General features: G+C 47.9%; 1 protein-coding gene across 3 annotated transcripts in view; it reads right to left on the bottom strand.

Moving 5' to 3' along the window:
- Positions 1 to 22,313, bottom strand: part of LOC116990927 (procollagen galactosyltransferase 1-like) — a 61,091-nt gene that overhangs the window by 33,640 nt on the left and 5,138 nt on the right. For 2 of the 3 annotated variants that reach the window (XM_033049090.1, XM_033049089.1), the window contains exons 2-6: positions 19,611 to 19,721; positions 11,368 to 11,485; positions 4,289 to 4,423; positions 2,260 to 2,464; positions 984 to 1,103 (exon numbers count right to left, since the gene is read on the bottom strand). In XM_033049090.1, the coding sequence (XP_032904981.1) occupies positions 984 to 1,103; positions 2,260 to 2,464; positions 4,289 to 4,423; positions 11,368 to 11,485; positions 19,611 to 19,721 (689 nt within the window). The remainder of the gene's footprint in view (positions 1 to 983; positions 1,104 to 2,259; positions 2,465 to 4,288; positions 4,424 to 11,367; positions 11,486 to 19,610; positions 19,722 to 22,313) is intronic. The other variant, XM_033049091.1, reaches the window with a different exon arrangement.

The raw sequence follows: 22,313 nt of genomic DNA, 5'->3' as shown, positions 1-22,313 counted from the left end.
ACCTACGAGCTTTGGGAATTCTCCAACGCCTCTTACCAACTTCTACAGATGCAGCATATGAAGCATACTATCGGGTTGCATCGCAGCTTGGTTTGGATATAGCTCTGCTCAAGACCAGAAGAAGTTGCAGACAGTTGTGGATGTAGCCCAGTCCATCACACAAACCACCCATTGACCTCATCTACACTTCGCGCTATCTTGGGAAAGCAGTCAACTTAATCAAGGACCTTTCCCATGCCGGCCATTCCTTCTTCAAATACATCATCATCATTGTTGAAAACATTAGCGACGCTGGTTTACGACGGGCAGGGTGACGGACGCACCACACATCTCTGTCCTCCATGTAGTTGGCAAGTTCCTCTTTGGTCTCTACACACGTCTTCCATCAACGTCCTCAGCATCGTCTTGATCGGCGTTTCCGGGTCACGTCTTCCATGGGCGGGTTCTCACAGCACGACCTTGTTTGCTGGCGTCTCTGGGTGGTGGTGGCAGTGACCAGCGAGCCTCATCCTTCTCCACCTGATCTTCTCGGTCAGAGGCGGATTCTCCCCATAGAGCAGGGCGTTGGTGATGTGGTCCCTCCAACTGACATTTTAAACTTTCCTGAGCATTCGGGTGTAGGTACCATCGAGAGACTTGGACAGCGCTCGAGTGAGAGTCCATGCCTCACAACCGTACAATAATATGGTCTCTACAGTTGCATGGAAGAAAATACAGAAGATTGAAAGTATGTGCCACCAGACTCAGGAACAACTTATTCTCTCTGTTAACTGCCCTTCAATAAGCTAAGGAGCAGTCCTAATCTTCTAACCTACCTCATTTGCATTCATGCAACATGTTCTCTGGTACTGTTATGCTACCATGTTGAGAAACTATCTTCTGCACTCTGGTATTTTTCTCTTCACTTTACCTGCCAATAATAAACCTAAACGTAAACATCAATGATGAGTCAAAACTAAATTTACGCTCAAAGATGCTCTTACTCATTGCGTCCAATATAAGATGGATGAAGTTCTGGTTGTCATCTTCCAGTGTGCTCTGGGGCTTGCCAGGAATGTTGATGAAACCATATTGCTCTTTATTGCACACATACATCTGGACCTCTGTAAACAAAAACAGCAGGGAAGCTGATCAGACATGGCAGCTTGTTTAGCCTCATCATCCAGCCATCACTGCCTGGAACACTTCACATACAGTGCAGAACAGGCTCGTTGGCCCTCGCCAAGTCCCACTTGCCTGTATTTGCCCCATATTCATCTAAACCTTGCCTATCCATGCAACCTGTCCAAATACTTTTTACATTTTGTTATTGTACCTGCCTCGACTATTTCCTCTGGCAGCTCATTCCATATATCAACCTCCCTCTGTGGAAAAGAGTTGCCCCTCAAGTTCCTATTAAATCTTTCTCCCCTCACACTCGAGTTCTTGATTCCTTCACTCTGGGGAAAAAAGGCTCTGTGAATTCACACTATCTATTCCCCCTCATGATTTAAAGTCTCCAACCTTTAGCCAATCCACCTCAAGTTACCCAAGGCCCAGCACCAACCCATTCACTTGATCCAATGCCACTGACATTGAGAACAAGATAATAACAAGAGACTTTACAAACCTAAGCCATTCAATTAACCAATGTCTTAGTACATGGCAGGGTAGGCTTGAGAGTCTTACTGTATCTCTGAGTTCTTCACAAGTTCACAGGTTATAAGCAGAATTAGGCCATTCAGCCCATCGAGTCTACTCCGCCATTCAATCATGTCTGATCTCTGCCTCCTAATCCCATTGGCCTGCCTTTCCCCTTAACTCTCGACACCCCTTCTAATCAAGAATTTGTCTCTCTCTGCCTTAAAAAATATCCCCTGACGGCCTCCACAGCCCTCTGTGGCAATGAGTTCCACAGATTAACTACCCTCTGGCTAAAGGGACAGGTTGGTGCTCAGCCGTACTATCCTGGCCCACCCGACGTTCCATCATCCCGCAGTATCTGAAAAACCCACAAAAGTCCCCATCTTAAAAATGCTCAATGACTGAGTGTCGGAACGGACCCTAAGTCAAAAGGACTGAAAATAGCAATATGAGACCAGGGAGAGGTGCGGGTGGAATATCAGCCAACCCTGACCCACAGCATGGTTTACACGCTCTTTGAAAGACCGAGACGTTTGGTCTTGGCAGAGAAAGTAGTTCCGTGCATTAGAGCAGTGAAGGTAACTCTGCCGGTGGTTCTTCAGCCCGTGACCTCCTGCCCGCGCTCGCGCCAGCTACCTGAGGCACGACAGGAAAACGCAAACACGATGATGTCGTCGAAGGCCCAGGAGAAGTCCGGGTGCGGGGGGTAGAAGGCCAGGCCCTGTGTCGCCTCCTTGCGCAGGTCGATCAGGACGGTGGAGTGCACCATGGGCACGGCAAAGCAGCCTAATCTCTGGCGGTGTCGCGTGGGGAAGTACTCTGCTGTCCGGCGGTAATACCCCTGCACCAAACAAAGCAAAGATACATTACAGTCCAGTGCCATTCACCACTCACTTTCATACGTTCATACGTAGTAGGAGCAGAATTAGGCCCTTTGGCCCATCAAGTCTACTCCACCAATCAATCATACCTTTTTTTTTAGTTTAGTGTTTAGTTTGGAGATACAATGCGGAAACAGGCCCTTTGGCCCACCGAGTCCACACCGACATTAATACTATCCTACACACACTGAGGATAATTTATATTTATACCAAGCCAATTGGTGACCTACAAACCTGAATATCTTTGGAGTGCGGGAGGAAACCGAAGATCTTGGAGAAAACCCACGCAGTCACGGGGAGAACGTAGAAACTCCGTACAGGCAGCACCTGTAGTCAGGATCGAACCTGCGTCTATGGCACTGAAAGCGCTGTAAGGCAGCAGCTCTACCGCTACTCCACCATGCCGCCATGATCTACGGCTGATCTATCTTTCCCTCGTAACCCCGTTCTCCTGCCTTCTCCCCATAACCCCTGATACCCCGCTCCTGCTTTCCCTGCTCATTTCATCTTCATACAAGAGGACGCCACAGAGGTGCAACCAGTAGAGCCACGTCCTCACAGAGTCACAGACTGGGGTTCGTTCCAGACTTCAGGTGCTGTCTGTGTGGAGTTTGCATGTTCTCCCCGTGACCATGTTGGGGGTCCTCTGGGTGCTCCGGTTTCCTCCCATATCCCAAACACATACGGGTTTGTAGGTTAATTGAACTCTGTAGGTAAATTGTCTCTAATTGTGTTGGTTCTGGAGCCTTCGACCCCTTCAGTCTGAAGATGAGTCTCGACCTGAAACATTCCTGATACAGAGATGCTGCCTGACCCGCTGAGTTACTCCAGCACTTTATGCTCTAATCTAATCCAATTTTATTCTCTCCATATTTTTGTCAATTCCCCTCAGATTTTCCCATTCCCCTACACACAAGGGGCCATTTTACAATGGCCAATTAACCTTAGTTAGAGAGATCCAGCGTGGGAACAGGCCCATTGGCCAACCGAGTCTGTGCCGTTCAATGATAGATTTGTTGAGCATTTCAGATTACGTGAATAACACTAGTTCTATGTTATCCCATTTTTGCATCCTACTCACTGGGGACTATTAACCTACAAAACTGCACGTCTTTGGAATGTGGGAGGAAACCAGAACGCCCGGAGAAAACCAGCGGCACGGTGGCGCAGCGGTAGAGCTACTGCCTTACAGCGCCAGAGACCCGGATTCGATCCTGACTACGGATGCTTGTCTGTACCGAGTTTGTTCGTTCACCCCATGACCTGCGTGGGTTTTCTCCGAGATTGTCGGTTTCCTCCCACACTCCAAAGACGTACAGGTTTGTAGGTTAACTGGCTTGGTATAAATGTAACCAAAATTGTCCCGTGTGTGTGTGTGTAGTGTTAATGTGCTGGGATCGCTGGTCGGTGCAGGCTCGGTGGGCCGAAGGGCCTGTTTCCTTGCTGTACAGTATCTCTAAACTAAACTAAAACAAAAACCCATGCAGTCACAGGGAGAAGGTACAGGCTCTGTACAGACAGCACCCGTAGTCAGGATCGTACCCAAGACTCTTATGCTGTGAGGCAGCAAGTCAAAAGGTCATAAGGAATAGGAGTAGAAATAAGTCATTCGGCCCATCAAGTCTACTCTGCCATTCAATCATGGCTGATCTATCTCTCCCTCTTAACCCCATTCTCCTGCCTTCTCCCCTAACGTCTGACACCCATACTAATCAACTCTACTGCTGCGCCACTGTGACGCCCTATCATTTCAACAAGCAGGATCTGCAGAAGCAGTTCATTACCTGAGGAGTGATCCCACACCAGAAGTTGGAGTAAGCTGCCTGCGACATCAGTAGTGGGGCGATCACGGTCTTGTTCTCTGCCATCAGCAAGTTGAGTGTTTGGTTGTCAGTCAGAATATTATCTGTGTCCACGTACTGAAAGTAAAATGGTCATTAAGTCAAAGCAAACATGGCAGAGACTGGAGACTTAGAACACAAAGAGCTGGAACTTGCAGAAGCACTGGGAAGTACACGGCAGTAAGACTAGATTTTAGTCCTGGTGAATTGGGAGGGAGGTGGTTGATAGATTCTACTCACTGTTGCATTGGGTGAGAGAGGGTTTGGAGATTTTTGTGCCTGTTTTGTTGAGAGGGGAAGGAGGGAGGTTGGGACCTCATTGAGACTTACAGAATAATCAAAGGCTTAGATAGAGATAGATCAGAGTTCATGCGGAAAGGATGTTTCCACTGGTGGGAGAGTCTAGGCGGCACTCTTTTAGAAAGGAGGTGAGGAGGAACTTCTTTAGTCAGAGTGTTGTTAATCTGTGTAACTCATTGCCACTGAGGGCTGTAGGAGGCCAAGTCAGTGGATATTTGTAGACAAATTCTCAATTAGAATGGGTGACAAGGGTTATGGGGAGAATGCTGGAAAACAGGATTAGGAGGCAGAGATCAGCCATGATTGAATGGCAGAGTAGACTCGATGGGCCGAATGGCCTAATTCTACTCGTAGAACCTGTGAACACAAAGCTCTGTCCCGACCAACATCTGATGGGATTGACAACTTGCCAACATCAAATGCGTGCTGCACAGGGCAGGAAACTTAGGGACATTTAAATTCAATTGAAATATATTTAATTCATTCATTCCGATTCACTCAGAGGATGGTGGGTATTTGAAGCGAACTGTCAGAGGAAGTTGTAGAGGCAAGCACAATATAAATGTCACTTGGGCATGTACACAGATAGGAAAGGTTTCGAGGGATATGGGCTAAATGCGAGCAAACGGGCATCTTGATCGGCATGGACGAGGTGGACCAAAAGGCCTGGTTCCATGTTGTTTAACTGTGATTATCTCCCCACTAAAATGTTAGTGCATCAGAGGACTGGGTTTAGTGTTTTAGACTGGACGATATTTTGGTTCTGTCCATTTCATCAGCTGCCAACAAGATCAACCACCCTACTAACTCTCACATCATTGCCCACCCTCTATGGGGTATTAACTGAGGGACCTCTTTCTAGATGATGTGCAACATACTGTCAATAATACGGCTGCAATTAAAACTCTCCAGGACACGCCATTTCTCAGAGAAAGGCAAACATTTGTTGCTGGCATCTCATCAAAATGAATTTTTAATTTCATGTTTTTTCCAGCGACTTTTCCAACAACAGATTGCAAGTGACAGACTCCAGAAGGCCCAGGCGAATGCCTGTTGCCATCACACCAACAGCAGCAGGGTTTATTTGGCAATCGGTTCACCTCCTTCACTCCTACCAACACTCCCTGCCAGAGGTGAGCTTATATACCAGCTGGCATGCAGCTGCAGATCTGCGCTGTTAGCTGGAGGCTGCTCTTGGGCAGATGTGTGTTGCTCTGGCTGCGTTAAGAGCAGTTGACATTTGGCAAGGAGAGAGCTCCTCGTTTTTCCATGCGCGTTGGCAAAGGAAGCAAAGAAGAATCCGAGGACTGAATGTACCAGATAGCTCCACAACACTCAGGACATCACACGGTCAAAACATGCAGGTGGGTGAGGAACCCAGACTGGAACAAAATGCTGGAGTAGCTCAGCGGGACAGGCAGCATCTCTGGAGAGAAGGAATGGGTGATGTTTCAGGTCGACACCCTTCTTCAGTCTGCAGAATGGTCTCGGCCCGAAAACGTCACCCATTCCTTCTCTCCACAGATGCTGCCTGTCCCGCTGAGTTACTCCAGCATTTTGTGTCTCTCTTCGATTTAAACCAGCATCTGCAGTTCCTTCCTACACAGATAGCAAACCCACTTCAGCTCCGTTTTACATTACTCATGGGAGCTGAACAGCTCTCGTCAACCTCTCCAGTGCCTGTGTGAATCACCACTGATTTATTTAACACATGTAACAGCTGGTCCAGAGCTCCACCAAACTCATCCTGTCATAGAACACAGAATGGTACAGCACAGGAATGGGCCCTTCGGCCCACAACGTCCGTGCCGAACATGGTGCCAAGTTAAACTAATCTCCTCTGCCTGCACATGATCCATATTCCTCCATTCCCTATCGAAAAGCTTTTTAAATCTGAAAAAGGGAATTAGGAATGCTAAACTCAATCACAAACGGCGGATTGAGGGGCATTTCCAAAACAACTCCGACCCCAGGCGCATGTGGCAAGGAATCAAATCCATTGCCGATTACCAGAAAGGTAACACCCCCCCCCCCCAGACAACGCCTCCCTTCCTGACGAGCTAAACCATTTCTATGCTCGCTTTGACCGGGACAACAAAACTCCAGCCATCAAAGTTGCTCCACCCCCGAATGAACAACCCCTCAGTCTCTCCACCTCTGCTGTACAAGATGCACTGAGCAAGGTGAATGAGCACAAAGCTGCCGGCCCCAATGGCATCCCTGGCCGGGTGCTCAGGGCATGTGCTGGACAACTATCCCCAGTCTTCACCGACATTTTCAATCTGTCACTGGCCCAGAGTGTCGTCCCCACTTGCCTCAAGACATCAACCATCGTGCCAGTGCCCAAACAATCAGCCACAGGGAGTCTCAACGATTTCCGCCCAGTGGCACTCACCCCTGTCATCGCAAAGTGCTTTGAGCGGCTGATCTTGGCTCACCTCAAAGCCAGCCTCCCCCCCACACTGGACCCCCATCAGTTTGCCTACCAGACCAACAGGTCTACAGAGGACGCCATATCGGCGGCCCTACACTCTGCCCTGACCCACCTGGACAACAACAACTCCTACATCAGGATGCTGTTCATTGATTTCAGCTCCGCCTTTAACACTGTCATCCCCGCCAGCTTGATCACCAAACTCAGCGGACTTGGCATCTCCACCTCCCTCTGCAACTGGACACTGGATTTCCTCACCAACAGACCACAGTCTGTTAGGGTCAACAACCTCACCTCCTCCACTATAACACTGTGTGCTCAGCCCTCTCCTCTACTCCCTCTTCACCCATGACTGCATCCCTAAGAATGGCTCCAACGCCATCATTAAATTTGCCGACGACACCACGGTGGTAGGACTGATCAGTGACAACGACGAGTCAGCCTACAGGGATGAGGTCCAGCACCTGACAACCTGGTGTGCCAACAATAACCTCGTCCTCAACTCCAAGAAGACGAAGGAAATTATTGTTGACTTCAGGAAGATCAGAGGGGGCAGACATACCCACATCCATATAAACGGGACTGAGGTGGAGCGCGTCTCCAACTACAAATTCCTCGGGGTACACATCTCGGAGGATCTGTCCTGGTCCCTCAACACCTCCAAGCTGATCAAAAAGGCACAGCAGCGCCTTTACTTCCTGAGGAGGCTCAAGAAAGCCCACCTGTCCCCCCAGATCCTGACCAACTTTTACCGCTGTACCATCGAGAGCATCCTGACCACCTGCTTCACGGTATGGTACAGCAGTTGCACCGTAGCTGACAGGAAGGCACTACAACGAGTGGTGAAAACCGCTCAGTACATCATCGGTGCCCCGCTCCCTGCCATGGATGCCCTCCACCGAAAACGGTGTCTGAGACGGGCCGGGAAGATCATCAAAGACCCCTCCCACCCCAACCATGGACTGTTTGCCCTCCTCCCATCAGGGAGGCAGTACAGGAGCCTCAGGTCTCGTACTAGTAGGATGAGGAACAGCTTCTACAACAACACTATCACATTGCTGAACTCGGAGTCCCGCCGATAGATTTCTCCAGTCTCTCCGTCCACATTGTTTGCTTATTCTGTATTTTTATTTCTATATTGCACTATTACTACGGACTGACGCTAAACTGCATTTCGTTGTACCCATACTTGTATTTGTGCAATGACATTAAAGTTGAATTGAATTGAATTGAATTGAATTAAATGCCCCAGTCATGTCTACTACACCACCACCCCTGGCAGTGTTTTCCTGGCACCACTGCGTAAAAACAACTTGCCCCAGTCTCCTTTAAACATTGCTCCTCTCACCTTAAACATCTAAAGGGCCTGTCCCACTTTCACAACCTAATTCACGACCTCTGCAGAGTTTTCCCTTGACTCATACTCGCAGCATGGTCGTAGGAGGTCGTAGGTCGGTCGTGGGTCGCGATGCTAGTTGTAGGTACTCGTGGCATCAAGTAGGTCGGGGCGTTTTTCTAGCCTGATGAAAAATGCCCACGGGTAAAAAAGGTCGTGAATTAGGTCGTGAAGTGGGACAGGCCCTTAAGGTGGGATAGAAGCAGAGTACTGCCTCGGCCAGTGTCCACAGAAGCCCATCTCTAAATGTGACCGTCAGCATTGATCTTTTATTCTCTTCCCCCTTGTGTGTTTATCTCGTCAATTCTGCCCGTCGAGGTCAGTAAATCCTTGAACCTGGTCAAGTCCTGGACACTTTGCTGATCTTTACTGAGCTAACCGGCGCCCTCCATCATCTCCCGTGAGGCAGGTCTCCGGGGCGTGACAGGTTGACTGGGATGCCCGAGGGGCGACCATGCACAAGTACTGGAGGAAAGACTGATGCCTGGGGGAGGTGCCCCTCCGATGCCTCAGGGTTATCCTTGTCCTTCTGTCCATGAGTAATGATTCTCTCTCTACCAGTCTCTCACCGCAGCGCAGATTGTGAGATCTTTGCCCGGGCTATGTCCAGCGATTAACATTTTTTCCTTCTTTGCCCCATCCAAGGTTAGGTGCGGCAGCCTTATTCGAACTCGGAGATTTACGGTAATGGCCACTCGTCGGTACTCGGGGCTCTCGTGGACATTTTTCACCATGTTGAAAAATCTTCACGAGTCTTCCCGTGCTTACCTGCCCTTAGCGAGTCTTCCTGAGTACCTGCCGTTAGCGCTAAGAGACGTCCCCGAGCTCCGACGAACCCGCTACGTTCATTCTCCGTGCTTACCACGAGTTTGATTTTTTTTACACTCGGGAGAGCTCTTGGAATGAACTCGTACCGTGGGACAAGGCTATTAGATGTTGAGCAAAGCTCTGCTTTCACGTGATCCATAATCTAGGCCAGAATGGCATAGACTAACGCCCTGTGTTTACTGTTCCAAAGCACAGGAGAGCTGGGCTAAAGAAAGAACATTTACAATGGGAAAAATTACTGAATGGAAAAAGTTACTGAGGCTCATGTCTGCAAATGTTCCGATGTTTAAACCACTACCGCGGAGTTATTAGTGACGAAGTGTGCAGGGAACGAGTGTGGTCAGTGCATGGGGTGGGGTTGGTTGGGAGGGATTATTGCAAATTTTAGTCACTCGGAACTTAATACTGGGGCGAAACAAACATAACATTGCCTGAGCCTGAGGGAACTTGCCAATCACAATCAACTATAACGCCATCAGATTTACAAAAATCTGATCAACATATAGACAGTGAGAGAGAATTATCAGCAGAAGGCCATCCGTCATCCGCCAATAGACCACAAGATGTAGAAAAAAAGAACTGCAGATGCAGGTTTATACCAAAGATAGACACAAAGTGCTGGAGTAACTCAGCGGGTCAGACAACACCTTTGGAGAAAAAAGATGGGTGATGTTTCAGGTCGGGACCCTTGATACATGCCGATTTACACCATTTAGATGTGTCCTGAAAGAGGCAACCATCTTTCATGTAGCCCTGTTCATGTACACTTGCGAGAGGACAGCATCTCGGCCCCACAAGTACAGTACGGAATCTGATGGTCTTAGCTACAGGAGACTTGTTCCAGCTTATGTCCATAAATTCACCATCAGCAACAGATCGCCTTGGCCAGTTCTATATTGGGAGAAGCCAAAAGGGGCTGTCCCACTTGGGCGACCTAATCGGCAAGTTTAGAAGAGTTTAGGAGAGTTTGCAAAAATGTCATGATGAAGACCTCCTTCGACTATGTTTAAGACTAGCTACAACAAGCTACGACTAACTTTGGGAAAATTGGACACTGAATATTTGAGAGTGAAGACGACCTACTTCGATCTCCTTCGACCTCCATTCGACTATGATGAAGACTATCTACGACTACCTTCGACTACCCTTGATTACCGACGACTAACATGCCGACCTACAATGACTAAACCTACGAGTAAAAAAAGTTTCGATTTTTTCCATGGCAGCCTTTTTTTACTCGCGGGCATTTTTCAACATGTTGAACAATACGCCGCGACCTAACTGAGGCCTCGAGTACGCGGAGACCACTCTCGAGCATGAAGGAGAGTTACAAAGACCTCCTACGACCTCACGTCGACCATGCTGCGAGTATGGGTCGAGGGCAAACTCGCAAGAACTCACGGATTAGGTGGCCCAAGTGGGACAGCCCCTAAAGGCTGTGCTGCACACTGAAGGTGAATGTGAATTTCGTCAGTGAGGTTGCTCCTGAATGTGGCAAATGGTCCATGTTTTCCAGAGTTTCACCAGGGGCCATTATTGACAGAGGGGGGTCTTGTACAATGATGGAGGACCTTTGTGGATGTTAAGTGCTCTGCCTTTCTGTGAATGTTTCAGTGAATGACTTAGAGCTTGGCCTTCATGTCCACAGGTCTTGTGTGTCCACTGCAGGTCAATCTCTGAGGCTGGATGATCTGAGTGAAGCACCTACAGGTTAGTTTAGAGGTACAGCAGAGGCCCTTCGTCCCACTGAGTCCGCACCGACCAGCAATCCCCGCACATTAACACTACCCATACTAGGGGCAATTTTACATGTACACATTTATGCCAAGCCAATGAACCTACAAACCTGCACGTCTTTGGAGTGTGGGAGGAAACCGGAGCACCCGGAGAAAACCCACGTGGTCACGGGGAGAACGTACAACCTTTATGCAGACAGCACCAGCATTCAGGATCGACCCCAGGTACCTGGTGCTGTAAGGCAGCAACTCTACAGCTGTGCCATCATGCCACTTGTTGGGAAACCCCCAGTGCCCCAGAGAGGGAAGTGGCAGAATCCATGCTCACCAGGATGTAATCAGCCCACTGTTTCCTGGCAGATTTGAGGGCAGCTTGCTTCAGCTTCATGATGTATTCAAACCTGGTTCGGGTCCAGTGCTTGGGGCCCATTTCGTTCGGGTAGGATCTGCAGCAGAGGAAATGCAGCGTTAAAGACAGGAAGCAATGAGCTGGTTGTTACGGTTAATGAGGCAAGCTCTGTCTCCTGGAAGTCCTTCTATGACAGAGACACCCTCTTTGTTGGCTTTCCATCCACTATTATTTCCCTCCATCACCATTGCACCATGTACTATCATCTACAAAATGCGCTGCAACACCTCAATAGGACTCTGTGGGCAATTGCTTTACAAACCCCACCAGGAAGGCCAAGGGCAATAGATACAGAGGAACAACATCAGCTGAAGATTCCCTGCCAAATCTGACATCATCCTGAATAGTTTTGTTTCTGTTAAATCTGTTCCTCTCTCCACGGATGCTGCCTGGCTTGCTGAGTACTATTCTATATTTATCTCAGATTTCCAGCACCTGCACCATTTTGGCATTCAAACATTGGAACCTGATTCACCATTCAATAAAATGATGGCTGACCTTCTACCTCAGTTACAGATTCCTGTCTTCCTTCAATCCCACTAAGTACAAAAATCTATTGGATTCAACTCTGCACAAAGTCCAGAACTGAGTATCCACTGCCTCTTGAAATACAGCATGGCTTTGATGGCCAACAGCACAGGATGGTACACCAGTTAATACTCCAACACACTTATAATTCACTTTTTAATTCATGTCATACAGAACTCCAATGACATTTCCTGCAAACCCGCTGAGGTTAAAAGAACAATGGAAGATGGGGCCCTGGTGAGTTTAAAGATGGAGCAGGGAATGGGGCTGTGGTGGGTTGTTGTACTAGTTCCCACATCCCCTTTAAATCTGTGTTAAAGGGAGCTCAGGAACTGGGACCCCCGAGTGTGTGAAAGGGGGAGCAGGAACCAGGGCCTTGGTGTGGGACGGCCCCTGCATGTGAGATTGAGTGCAGGAACTGGGGCCCCGAGTGTGTGAAAGATGGTGCTGGGATGTGTCGCCTGTGTGTGAAAAGGAGCGTGGAACTGGGGTGCCATTGTGTGGAGGGGAGTGCAGGAACCAGGTGTGTGAGTGGGAGCACAGAAACAGGAGAATAGGAAACGTCACCCCACGAGCCAGTCGGTGAACTATCCGGATGTGCGAACATTGGCATGCAGCTTATCAGAGATTTATGTCATTCAAAGCTGCATGATTGTTAGTTATTAAAAAGCGCAGTGGGGAACAGGACATGAGACAAGACGGGGGGAGAGGAGACGGAGGTGGAAAGGAGACATAAAAAGATGAAAATAAATGAGAATTGATGGAGGGGACGGGAGAGAGGTAGAGAAAAACACAGCAAATAGGGGGCAACGAGTGAATCAGCAGAGGGAAAGATGGAATAGGAATTGCAGCTACACTGAGAGGGATAGAAACATAGAAAATAGGTGCAGGAGTAGGCCATTTGGCCCTTCCAGCATGCACCGCCATTCGATATGATCATGGCTGATCATCCAACTCAGTATCCTGTACCTGCCTTCTCTCCATACCCCCTGATCCCTTTAGCCACAAGGGCCCCATCTAACTCCCTCTTAAATATAGCCAATGAACTGGCCTCAACTACCTTCTGTGGCAGAGAGTTCCATAGATTCACCACTCTCTGTGTGAAAAATGTTTTTCTCATCTCGGTCCTAAAGGATTTCCCCTTTATCCTTAAACTGTGACCCCTTGTCCTGGACTTCCCCAACATCGGGAACAATCTTCCTGCATCTAGCCTGTCCAACCCCTTAAGAATTTTGTACGTTTCTATAAGATCCCCTCTCAATCTTCTACATTCTAGCGAGTACAAGCTGAGTCTATCCAGTCTATGCCATTGATCATATAAGCCAAATGGCAGAGATACATGCAACACGGGAAAGTTTCTAGCAGCTGAAAGCTATTGTCCTGGAGAATGTCTTTAATGTAAACCACAGTGTTTGGATTATCTACAGCAAAAGTAAACATTAACATCGGAAGCATTTTTGCAGTCCCTATTGGTAACTATTTGATCAGAAGGTCAATGAAACACTCACCATTAGGACACCCTCCATCCATATGAATCCCCAAGTCCACATCTCCAGGTGCCGTGGCCAGCATGTGACGTGTGAATAAAAATGTGTAGCTGTGGGAATATCAGCGGCGCAGGTGCTTCCCAGTAACGCTGCACCCGTGAGCTGCCAGAGATCTACACATCCTATCTCCCATTACAAGCCCAGCAGATGGGCTAAGAATCAAACTCTGAGGCAGGAATGCGAGCTTTTGGAGATAGAAAAACCAAGAGCAAGAGAGAAGAAGATTCAGATCATCGTCAGTAATCATCTTGCATCGCAGGAACCAGGGTGAATGAGAGAGATCCCAGTCCCAGGGCCACGCTCTACACTGGCCCCACTCAACTACTTCCTCTGGCAACTCGTTCCATGCACCCACCACCCTCTGTATGAAGAAGCTGCCCCTCAGGTCTCTGTTAAATCTTTAAGAAGGAACTGCAGATGCTGGAAAATCGAAGGTGCACAAAAATGCTGGAGAAATTCAGCGGGTGCAGCAGCATCTATGGAGCGAAGGAAATAGGTAACGTTTAGGGCCGAAACCCTTCAGGTTTTGGCCCGAAACGTTGCCTATTTCCTTTGCTCCATAGATGCTGCTGCACCCACTGGGTTTCTCCAGCATTTTTGTGTACCCTGTTAAATCTTTCGCCTCTCACCTTAAACCTTTTCTCTCTAGTTCTTAATTCTCCTATCCTGGGCAAAAGACTCTGCGCATTCACCCTACCTGCAAAGTGGGATAGTTTTCTCCGCAACATCGGAGGCTGAGGGGAGACCTGATTAAAATATATAAAATTAGGACAGATATAGGTAGGGTTGACAATGAACCTTTACCCCCAGGGAAGAAATGTCAAATACTAGAGGCCATAGCTTTAACTTGAGAGGGGCAAAGCTTAAAGGTGATATGGAGGGCAAGTTTGTTTTACACAGATGATGGTGGGTGCTTGGAATGCACTGCCTGGGGTGGTGGTGGTGGTGGAGGCAGATATGGTAGTGGCGTTTAAGAGACTTTTGGATAGGTACATGGATATGCAACAACTGGGGGGATGCGGATCGTGTACAAACGAAGGAGATAGCTTAAAAGCAACATGTTCGGCATGAACATTGCGGGCGGAAGGGCCTTTTCCTGTGCTGTACCATTCTATGTTCTCCCCCAAGTCCACAGATTGCCAGCTTTCTGAAACTGACCAAACTCGAACTTATGGGAACACAGAGAAAACGATGAGCTCCCATTGCAACAGGCACGTCACCAGAGTTTAGTTAGTTAGTTAGTTAGTTAATTTGTCGTCACTGTTCAGAGATACAGTGAAATGTTTATTTTTGCAAGGACTACAGTCAAATATACAGTAATGCAATAAGTGATGCAATCTAAATTCCATTAGCGCCTCAGAGAGTGAATATGATAACTATAAATCATCAACATGATCACCGTGTTGAAGAGCAAACATTGCAAGTTGATGCTGGTGTTAAAGACAGTCCAGTCAACTGTGCGATTTGATCGAGAAAAAAAAACAAACAGAATTTAGCAGCGAGAAGAGGACTATTCCCAGGAGTGTCCCCCTTTTCAACTGGGAATGTAAATGTTCCTGGAAGAGGCAATTGGCTGATAGCATGATGGGTTAAATAGCGAACACATCTGTGATTACGTAGGAAGGCTGGTGAGAGAGTTGAACGATGCATAGGAAAGGGAACTAACTGATTCAACTTAATTCAAGGGGACAATCAAATCACTGAGGTTTAATTCCACGGTACACAGAAATGCTGGAGAAACTCAGCGGGTGCAGCAGCATCTATGGAGCGAAGGAGATAGGCAACGTTTCGTCCCGAAACGTTGCCTATCTCCTTCGCTCCATAGATGCTGCTGCACCCGCTGAGTTTCTCCAGCATTTTTTGTGTACCTTCGATTTTCCAGCATCTGCAGTTCTTTCTTATACAAAGGTTTAATTCCACGCTCTCTTGGGATAGTACAGGGGGAGCTAGAGTAAGTGTGAGGTTACAGCAAGCAGCAGGGGCAGCTGGAGAACTAATCTGAGGTTCTGCAGCGGTAGTTTGGGAGGAGGTGTGAGGTAATGCAGAGTTACTGGCAATAAGCACGGGGAAAGCTGGAGACTGATGGTGAAATTAAACAGGGAAATCCTTTGCATTATACACGGACAGCCAAGGTAAAACTGATAGGGACTTTCCGGGAATGCACACATTGTTATATCTTTTCGGTGGAGAGAGTCAAAAACTTCAAATTCCTATTTACGATGATCGTTCCTGGACCCAGCACACTGATGCAATTAGAAGGAAAGCACATCAGTGCCTCTACTTCCTGAGAAGATTACGGAGATTCTGTATGTCAAAGAGGATTCTCTTGAGCTTCCACAGGTATACAGCAGAGAGCATATTGACTGGTTGCCTCATTGTTTGGTTCGGCAACTTGAACGTCCGGGAGCAGAAAAGACTGCAAAAATTTGTGAACACTGTCCAGTCCATCACGTGCTCTGACCTCCCTACCATCAAAGGGATTTATCGGAGTCATTGCCTCAAAAAAGGCAGCCTACATCATCAGAGACCCACACCGGCCTCACAATCATTTCACCACTGCCATCGGGAAGAAGGTCCAGGAGCCTGAAAACGGTAACGTCCAGGTTCAGGAACAGCTTCTTCCCTACAGCCATCAGGCTATAAACACTACAACCTCAAATAGACTCTGAACTACAATAGTCTATTATTTTTATTATTGTTGCACTGTTTTTTTGTTCTTTGAGTATGTGTGTGTATATATATATACAGAGAGTGGTGAATCTATGGAATAATCTGCCACAGAAGGTAGTTGAGGCCAGTTCATTGGCTATATTTAAGAGGGAGTTAGATGTGGCCACTGTGGCTAAAGGGATCAGGGGGTATGGAGAAAAGGCAGGTACAGGAGTTGGATGATTAGCCATGATCATATTGAATGGCGGTGCAGGCTCGAAGGGCCGAATGGCCTACTCCTGCACCTATTTTCTATGTTTCTATGTTTCTAATACACACAGAGCTTTTCTTTTCTCTCTCGTTTGTCATATCATACTATGTTTGCATATTCTGTTGTGCTGCAGCAAGTAAGAATTTCATTGTTCTATCTGGGATATATGACAATAAATCACTCTTGACTTGTCTTGACTCTTGTTTTGAGATTGACAAAATAGACGGGGCAAAGAGTTAGGGTGTGAGGAGCGAGGGGGAAGGATGTGGAGAGGACGTGGATGGGAATGCCAGAGCTCAGAGAATACCCACCAATGGCTTAAAGTCCCGAATGTTCGAGCGGTCCGAGGCCAACACTGCCCACAACAAGATGACTTTATGACTGGGGAAGCAATCGCAGATAGAAATGCCGGGGTGCATGTCTACCTTCTTGCTCTGGTGGGTTGGATTGCCAGTGCCCTGTCGAACCCATCCAGTTTACACTCAATTACACACACAAACAGACAAACGATTAAGTTAACGTTTCCGGTCAGAGCTCCACTTTCCACAGATGCTGCCTAACCTGATGAGTGTTTCCAGCAGTCACTGTTTTTTTAGTTCAGATTTCCAACCCTCTGCAGTTTTGTAATGTGTTCTAATGCAATAGAGTGCCTCGCATGAAGCAGTCAAATTAACCATAACATGCTTCATTGTGATTGGTATTGGTTTATTATTCAATGTGTATCGAGATGCAGTGAAAAGCTATTGTTTGTGTGGGATTCAGCCAAATCAAATCATACTATATATGAGATCAGGACTACACCCTAGCTGATGGGAGGACCATTCAGTGGACCAATAATAGCAGGGAAGAAGCTGTTCCTGCATATGATGGTAATGTGCTTTCATCTGTTGTGTCGTGCCTGATGGGTGAGGGGAGGAGAGGGAAGGGTCGGGATGCGAATGGTCCTTGGTTAAGTTGGCTGCTTTCCCAAGGCTACTGAAGTGTAGATGGAGTCAGACTATACTCCAGCCACCAGGGCAGGGTCATTCTGGCTCCTGATCACAGGAGGGATTAAACTCGTGGCTGATGGAGGCAAGCAGACAGGAAAGAGATATTTCGGGCAAGAAACAGAAAAGATAGCCCCGGGCTACCCCTTGCAACAGAACCTCGCTCCAAAAACATATGGTCTCCATTACAAATTCGTTCAACGTTCTGCACCAGAGGAGCACACAATAGCTGCCAGCAGCAGTAATATAATTTGCAGATGTGCAAGACTTCGATCTGCCCCTCTCGTGCTGCTCACAACTCTTTTGATTGATTGAAAGATACAGCATAAAAACAGGCCCTTCGGCCCACCGAGTCCAGGCCGACCACTGGTCACCAGTTCATGCTACTTCTGTTATCCCACTTTTGTATGCACTCCAGGGAAATTTACACAGGCCAATTAACCGACAAACCTGCAGGTCGTTGAGATGCAGGAGGAAACCAGAGCACCCGGAGGAACCTCACATGGTCACATGCAAACTCTACACGATGCGATACGATAGAACTTTATTTATCCCAGGAGGGAAATTGGTCTGCCAGCTGTCATGAAGCACAAGATACGTGAAACATGGAACTAAAGTGACGAGTGGAAAGGATTGGGGATGAGCAAAGATTGGGGGGGGGGGGGGGGGGGGGGGGTCAGTCTATCCCACGACAGAAGGGGGAGGAGTTGTACCTTTTCATAGATACAGGGAAAAAGGATCTCCTGTGGCGTTCTGTACTGCGTCTTGGTGGAACTAGTCTGTTGCTGAAGGTACTCCATAGGTTGACCAACCAGTCACTCCCTCAGTACAGAGACCTCAGGGCTCCCCCAGGGATAGCATGCACAGCTTACTATAAAGTGGACTGACGTGGGTGTGAATCATTTCCCATCCTCAACTAGAATACCAAGCCACCCAGCTGCATGATGGTGCTTTACTAACCTGGGCTGCGCCCGGAGGAAATTAGGCTTTGGGTGGGTGGGAGAGGACAGGATGGAAATTGTACCCAACATCTCTCCCATCAATGCTGGAAGATGTTAAAACTAAATTGCTCGCCTGTCAGACCTCTACCCAAGTACATTAATAATGCATTTGAAGATATGAGTGCTCGAACACCCAGATCAAATATCAATGGTTCTTCAGCAGAGAAAGATTTAAAGGGAAATGGACCAAACTCAGCCAATGGAACTCGCTTTCAGAGACATCTTGGGCAGCACAGACTAGTTGGGCCATAGAGCCGGTTTCTGTGCTGCGTGACTCTATGACTCCAGTCCACCAGTTGCTCCATTTAGAAACAATGTCTGAAGAAGGGTCCCGTCACGAAATGTCACCTATCCTTTTACTCCAGAGATTAGTTTAGTTTAGTTTAGAGATACAGCGCGGAAACAGGCCCTTTTGGCCCACCGGGTCCGCGCCGACCAGCGATCCCCGCACATTAACACTATCCTATACCAACTAGGGACAATTTTTACATTTACCAAGCCAATTAATCCACATACCTGCACGTCTTTGGAGTGTGGGAGGAAACCGAAGATCTCGGAGGAAACCCACGCAGGTCACGGGGAGAACGTACAGACTCCGTACAGACAGCACCCGTAGTCGGGATCGAACCCGGGTCTCCGGCACTGCATTCACTCTAAGGCAGCAACTCTACCGCTGTGCCACCGTGCTACCTAACCCACTGAGTTACTCCAGTACTTTGTGTCTATCTTATAGCTGCTCCATGCAGTCCAGTTGGAAGTCAGTTCAAAGCGGTCTTCTGTCCAGCCAGCTGAGTTCCACACAATTAACCGACAAACCTCCACACATGTCTATGGGATGTGGGAGGAAACTGGAGTACCCGGAGGAATCCCAGGCAGTCACAGGGAGAGTGTGAAACCTCCACTCAGACAGCACCCAAAGTCAGGATCGAACCCAGGTCTCTGGCACCGTGAAGCAGCAGCTTTGCCAGCTGCACAACTGTGCTGCCACAATTGTCTTTGATCAACCCCTCTCCTATCCCCGCTAAGGATCAGCTCAGGGAAGGAATCCTGACCAATGTTCTGGGAATCAAAGGATGCAACAGTGTGGATGTCAGCAGCTCCCACCCTAACACAGTGCACCACTGCCACTAACACCAGCTCCCAGCAGGACGCAGGGCGGACAGCAGATGAGGGGACATACCTTGGCTCCTCCATCGGCCTCCACTCTACGTAGTGGTATAACCTCTGGACGCTGGTCAGCCACTCTCTCAGGATGGCAGTTGTATTGTCCACATTGTGATCAGTTGCTGCCCTGAAGGAACAGACATTAGATTTAACAGTAACTGGACCAATTGTGACCCGTTGGGTCCCTGTCACACGGGAGGCCTGGTCCCCCAGCGCAACCCGTTCCCCCAACGCAATATTCCACCACTCACCCATAGCCCCCACGGGAGGCCTGGTCCCCCAATGCAAACAGTTCCCCAAGGTAAATATTCCACCACTCACCCGTTCCCCATCGCAACCCGTTCCCCAAACGTAATATTCCACCACTCAACCATTGCCCCCAACTGAGCAGGGGTGGCTCATTTCCCCTTATTCCCCAGCACTCCCTCCCCCACCTCTTCACCCTCCCCCTTTTTAAACTTTATAAAATTGACTTTTCACTTTAAAAATCCAATTGCACTTGCTGCCAGGACTCAGTGTCCTGTGATTTGCAACATTGTACAGTGAAAAGTTAAGTCGGCAGTTTATGTAAGTAAGGTCCCATTGTGACGTCATAACTGCTAACTTCCACTGCAACTTGAACTAATTTTTCTCAAACTGGATTTTGAAAGGTTCAAAAGTGAATAACTTTTAAAATATGCCATCGATCTGAACAAAACTTGATACACCACACCACAGGACAACGGTGAGTAAGATGGTCCCACAATTGTAGCGTTATCATGTACCGTTTTGCCGTAATTCAGGGCATGACTCACACACACACACACACACACACACACACGCACACACTTACAGGCAGACAGACAGAATCACAAACAAACAAGATGAGAGTTTTAGTAATATACTAGACCAAGTGCAGCTGCTCCCCCAACGCACCCGTTCCATACCCGTAGCCCCCAATTGCCCTGCGTGTTGCAATAGCAATTCGCCCTCCCCTCCTGTGAGGTGAAAAGTTCAGCGTGTTCCTGTGCTGCAGCATTGGATCGAAGTGTGTTGGAAGCTGGCAGGAATTATTTTAACAGTAAAAATCTTGTGAAAGTTGGCATTTTTAAAGCTTTAATTACAAATAACGTGAAATATAGGATGAAATCTTCAGTGAAGCTGATCACTGCTAGCCGAGCCATTGTGACATCATCAGTTGAAGCTGGCCTTTTTAAATTCAAAGTATTTTGATTTTTTAAAACTTTAATCAGTAATAAGTTGAGAAATAAAGCATAAAATATTCAGTGACGATGGATAGGCTGGAACTTTACTCCCTGGTGCGTAGGAGGCTAAGGGGTAACCATGACAAGAACATGAGGGGCATGAATAAAGTGAATCTTCAGAGTCTTTTCTGCAGGATAGAGGGAACAATGGCCAGCAATGGCTGCCTCGCCGACAGTCTGTCTGTCCCTTCCTTCTCTGGTGTTTTATAGTTTGTGTTAAATGTATGTTTTAGTGTTCTTTAGCTGGTTTTAAATGGTTGGGGGGGGGGGGGGTTGGGGGAAACTTTTTTTTAATCTCTTACCGTTGTTTTTCCGTATCGCATCTCCGTCCGCACTGCGGCCTAACATCGAGGAGTTGGCGGCCTTTGCTGGAGACCGACTTCGGGAAGCCTGCCGGGCTCACCATGGTGGAGCGGGCGATCCCTGTCGGGGATCGACCTCTGAGCTCCGACAGCGGGAGCCTGCGGACTTTAACATCGCGGAGCTCGTGGTCCCTGGTTAGAGACCGACTTCGGGAGCTCCATGCCGCGGGGGGCTTCGACCTCCCCGACGCGGGAGCTTCGACCGCCGACTGCGGGAACTCCGATCGCCCCCATGGATGGTTCAACTGCCCCGGACCGCGGGAGATTAGAATTTATTGCCTTCATCACAGTGCGGAATGTGGGGAATCCAGTGTGGTGGATGTTTATGTTAACTTTTATGTAGTTGTGTGTCTTGTTGCTTTTTGTTTTAGTATGGCTGTATGGTAATACGAATATCACTGCATCTTAATTGGTACACGTGACAATAAAAGACCTTTGAAACCTTTGACCTAAATCTCGAGGAGAGATTCAAGAGGGATCTCAGCAGTAACGTTTTCACTCAGAAGTTTGTCCGTATCTGTCATGAGCTGACAGAAGAAGCTGGAGAACTGGATACAATTATAGATTAAAAAAAACATTTGGACAGATGTATGGGTAGGAAGGGTTTAGATGGCTCTGGGCCAAATGCAGGCAAACACTGGCCCAAAATGCTAACTTAGCCATGTGGACAAGCTGGGTTGAAAGGGCTGTTCCCGTGCTGCACAGCAATATGCCTCCATGTCTCTAAGTTGCCCACTGCTGCATCTAATCATTGAGGTATGAAGCTCTCCAAAACACCTCCCCCACCTCAGGGTAACCGAGACTGGGCAATAAATCTTGGCGGTGCTCAGTGCTGTAAAATGAATATCAAAAACACAAAAATGATTTATTTTAGCAAGGGTTATGAGTCGTATAAATTAGAGGCTGAAACTCAGCTGTGGGGATATGATAGGTTCCACAGGGTTTTAATGTTTTTTGGAAACGGGAGTCTCTGCGACAGAACTGGACTCCACAGATCATCCCATTTAATGTTCATCATCCTGGCCTGCGGGCCAAATTGTTAAAGAGTCAAGATTTAGACTGCATCAAGCATCGTTGGGCCAGTGTAAACCGACGCTTGGCAGATCCTACACT

This window comes from Amblyraja radiata, chromosome 32, assembly GCF_010909765.2.
Source record: "Amblyraja radiata isolate CabotCenter1 chromosome 32, sAmbRad1.1.pri, whole genome shotgun sequence".
NCBI lineage: Eukaryota > Metazoa > Chordata > Chondrichthyes > Rajiformes > Rajidae > Amblyraja > Amblyraja radiata.
Note: the sequence above shows the minus strand (reverse complement) of the source record. Positions and strands in the feature narration are given on the sequence as shown.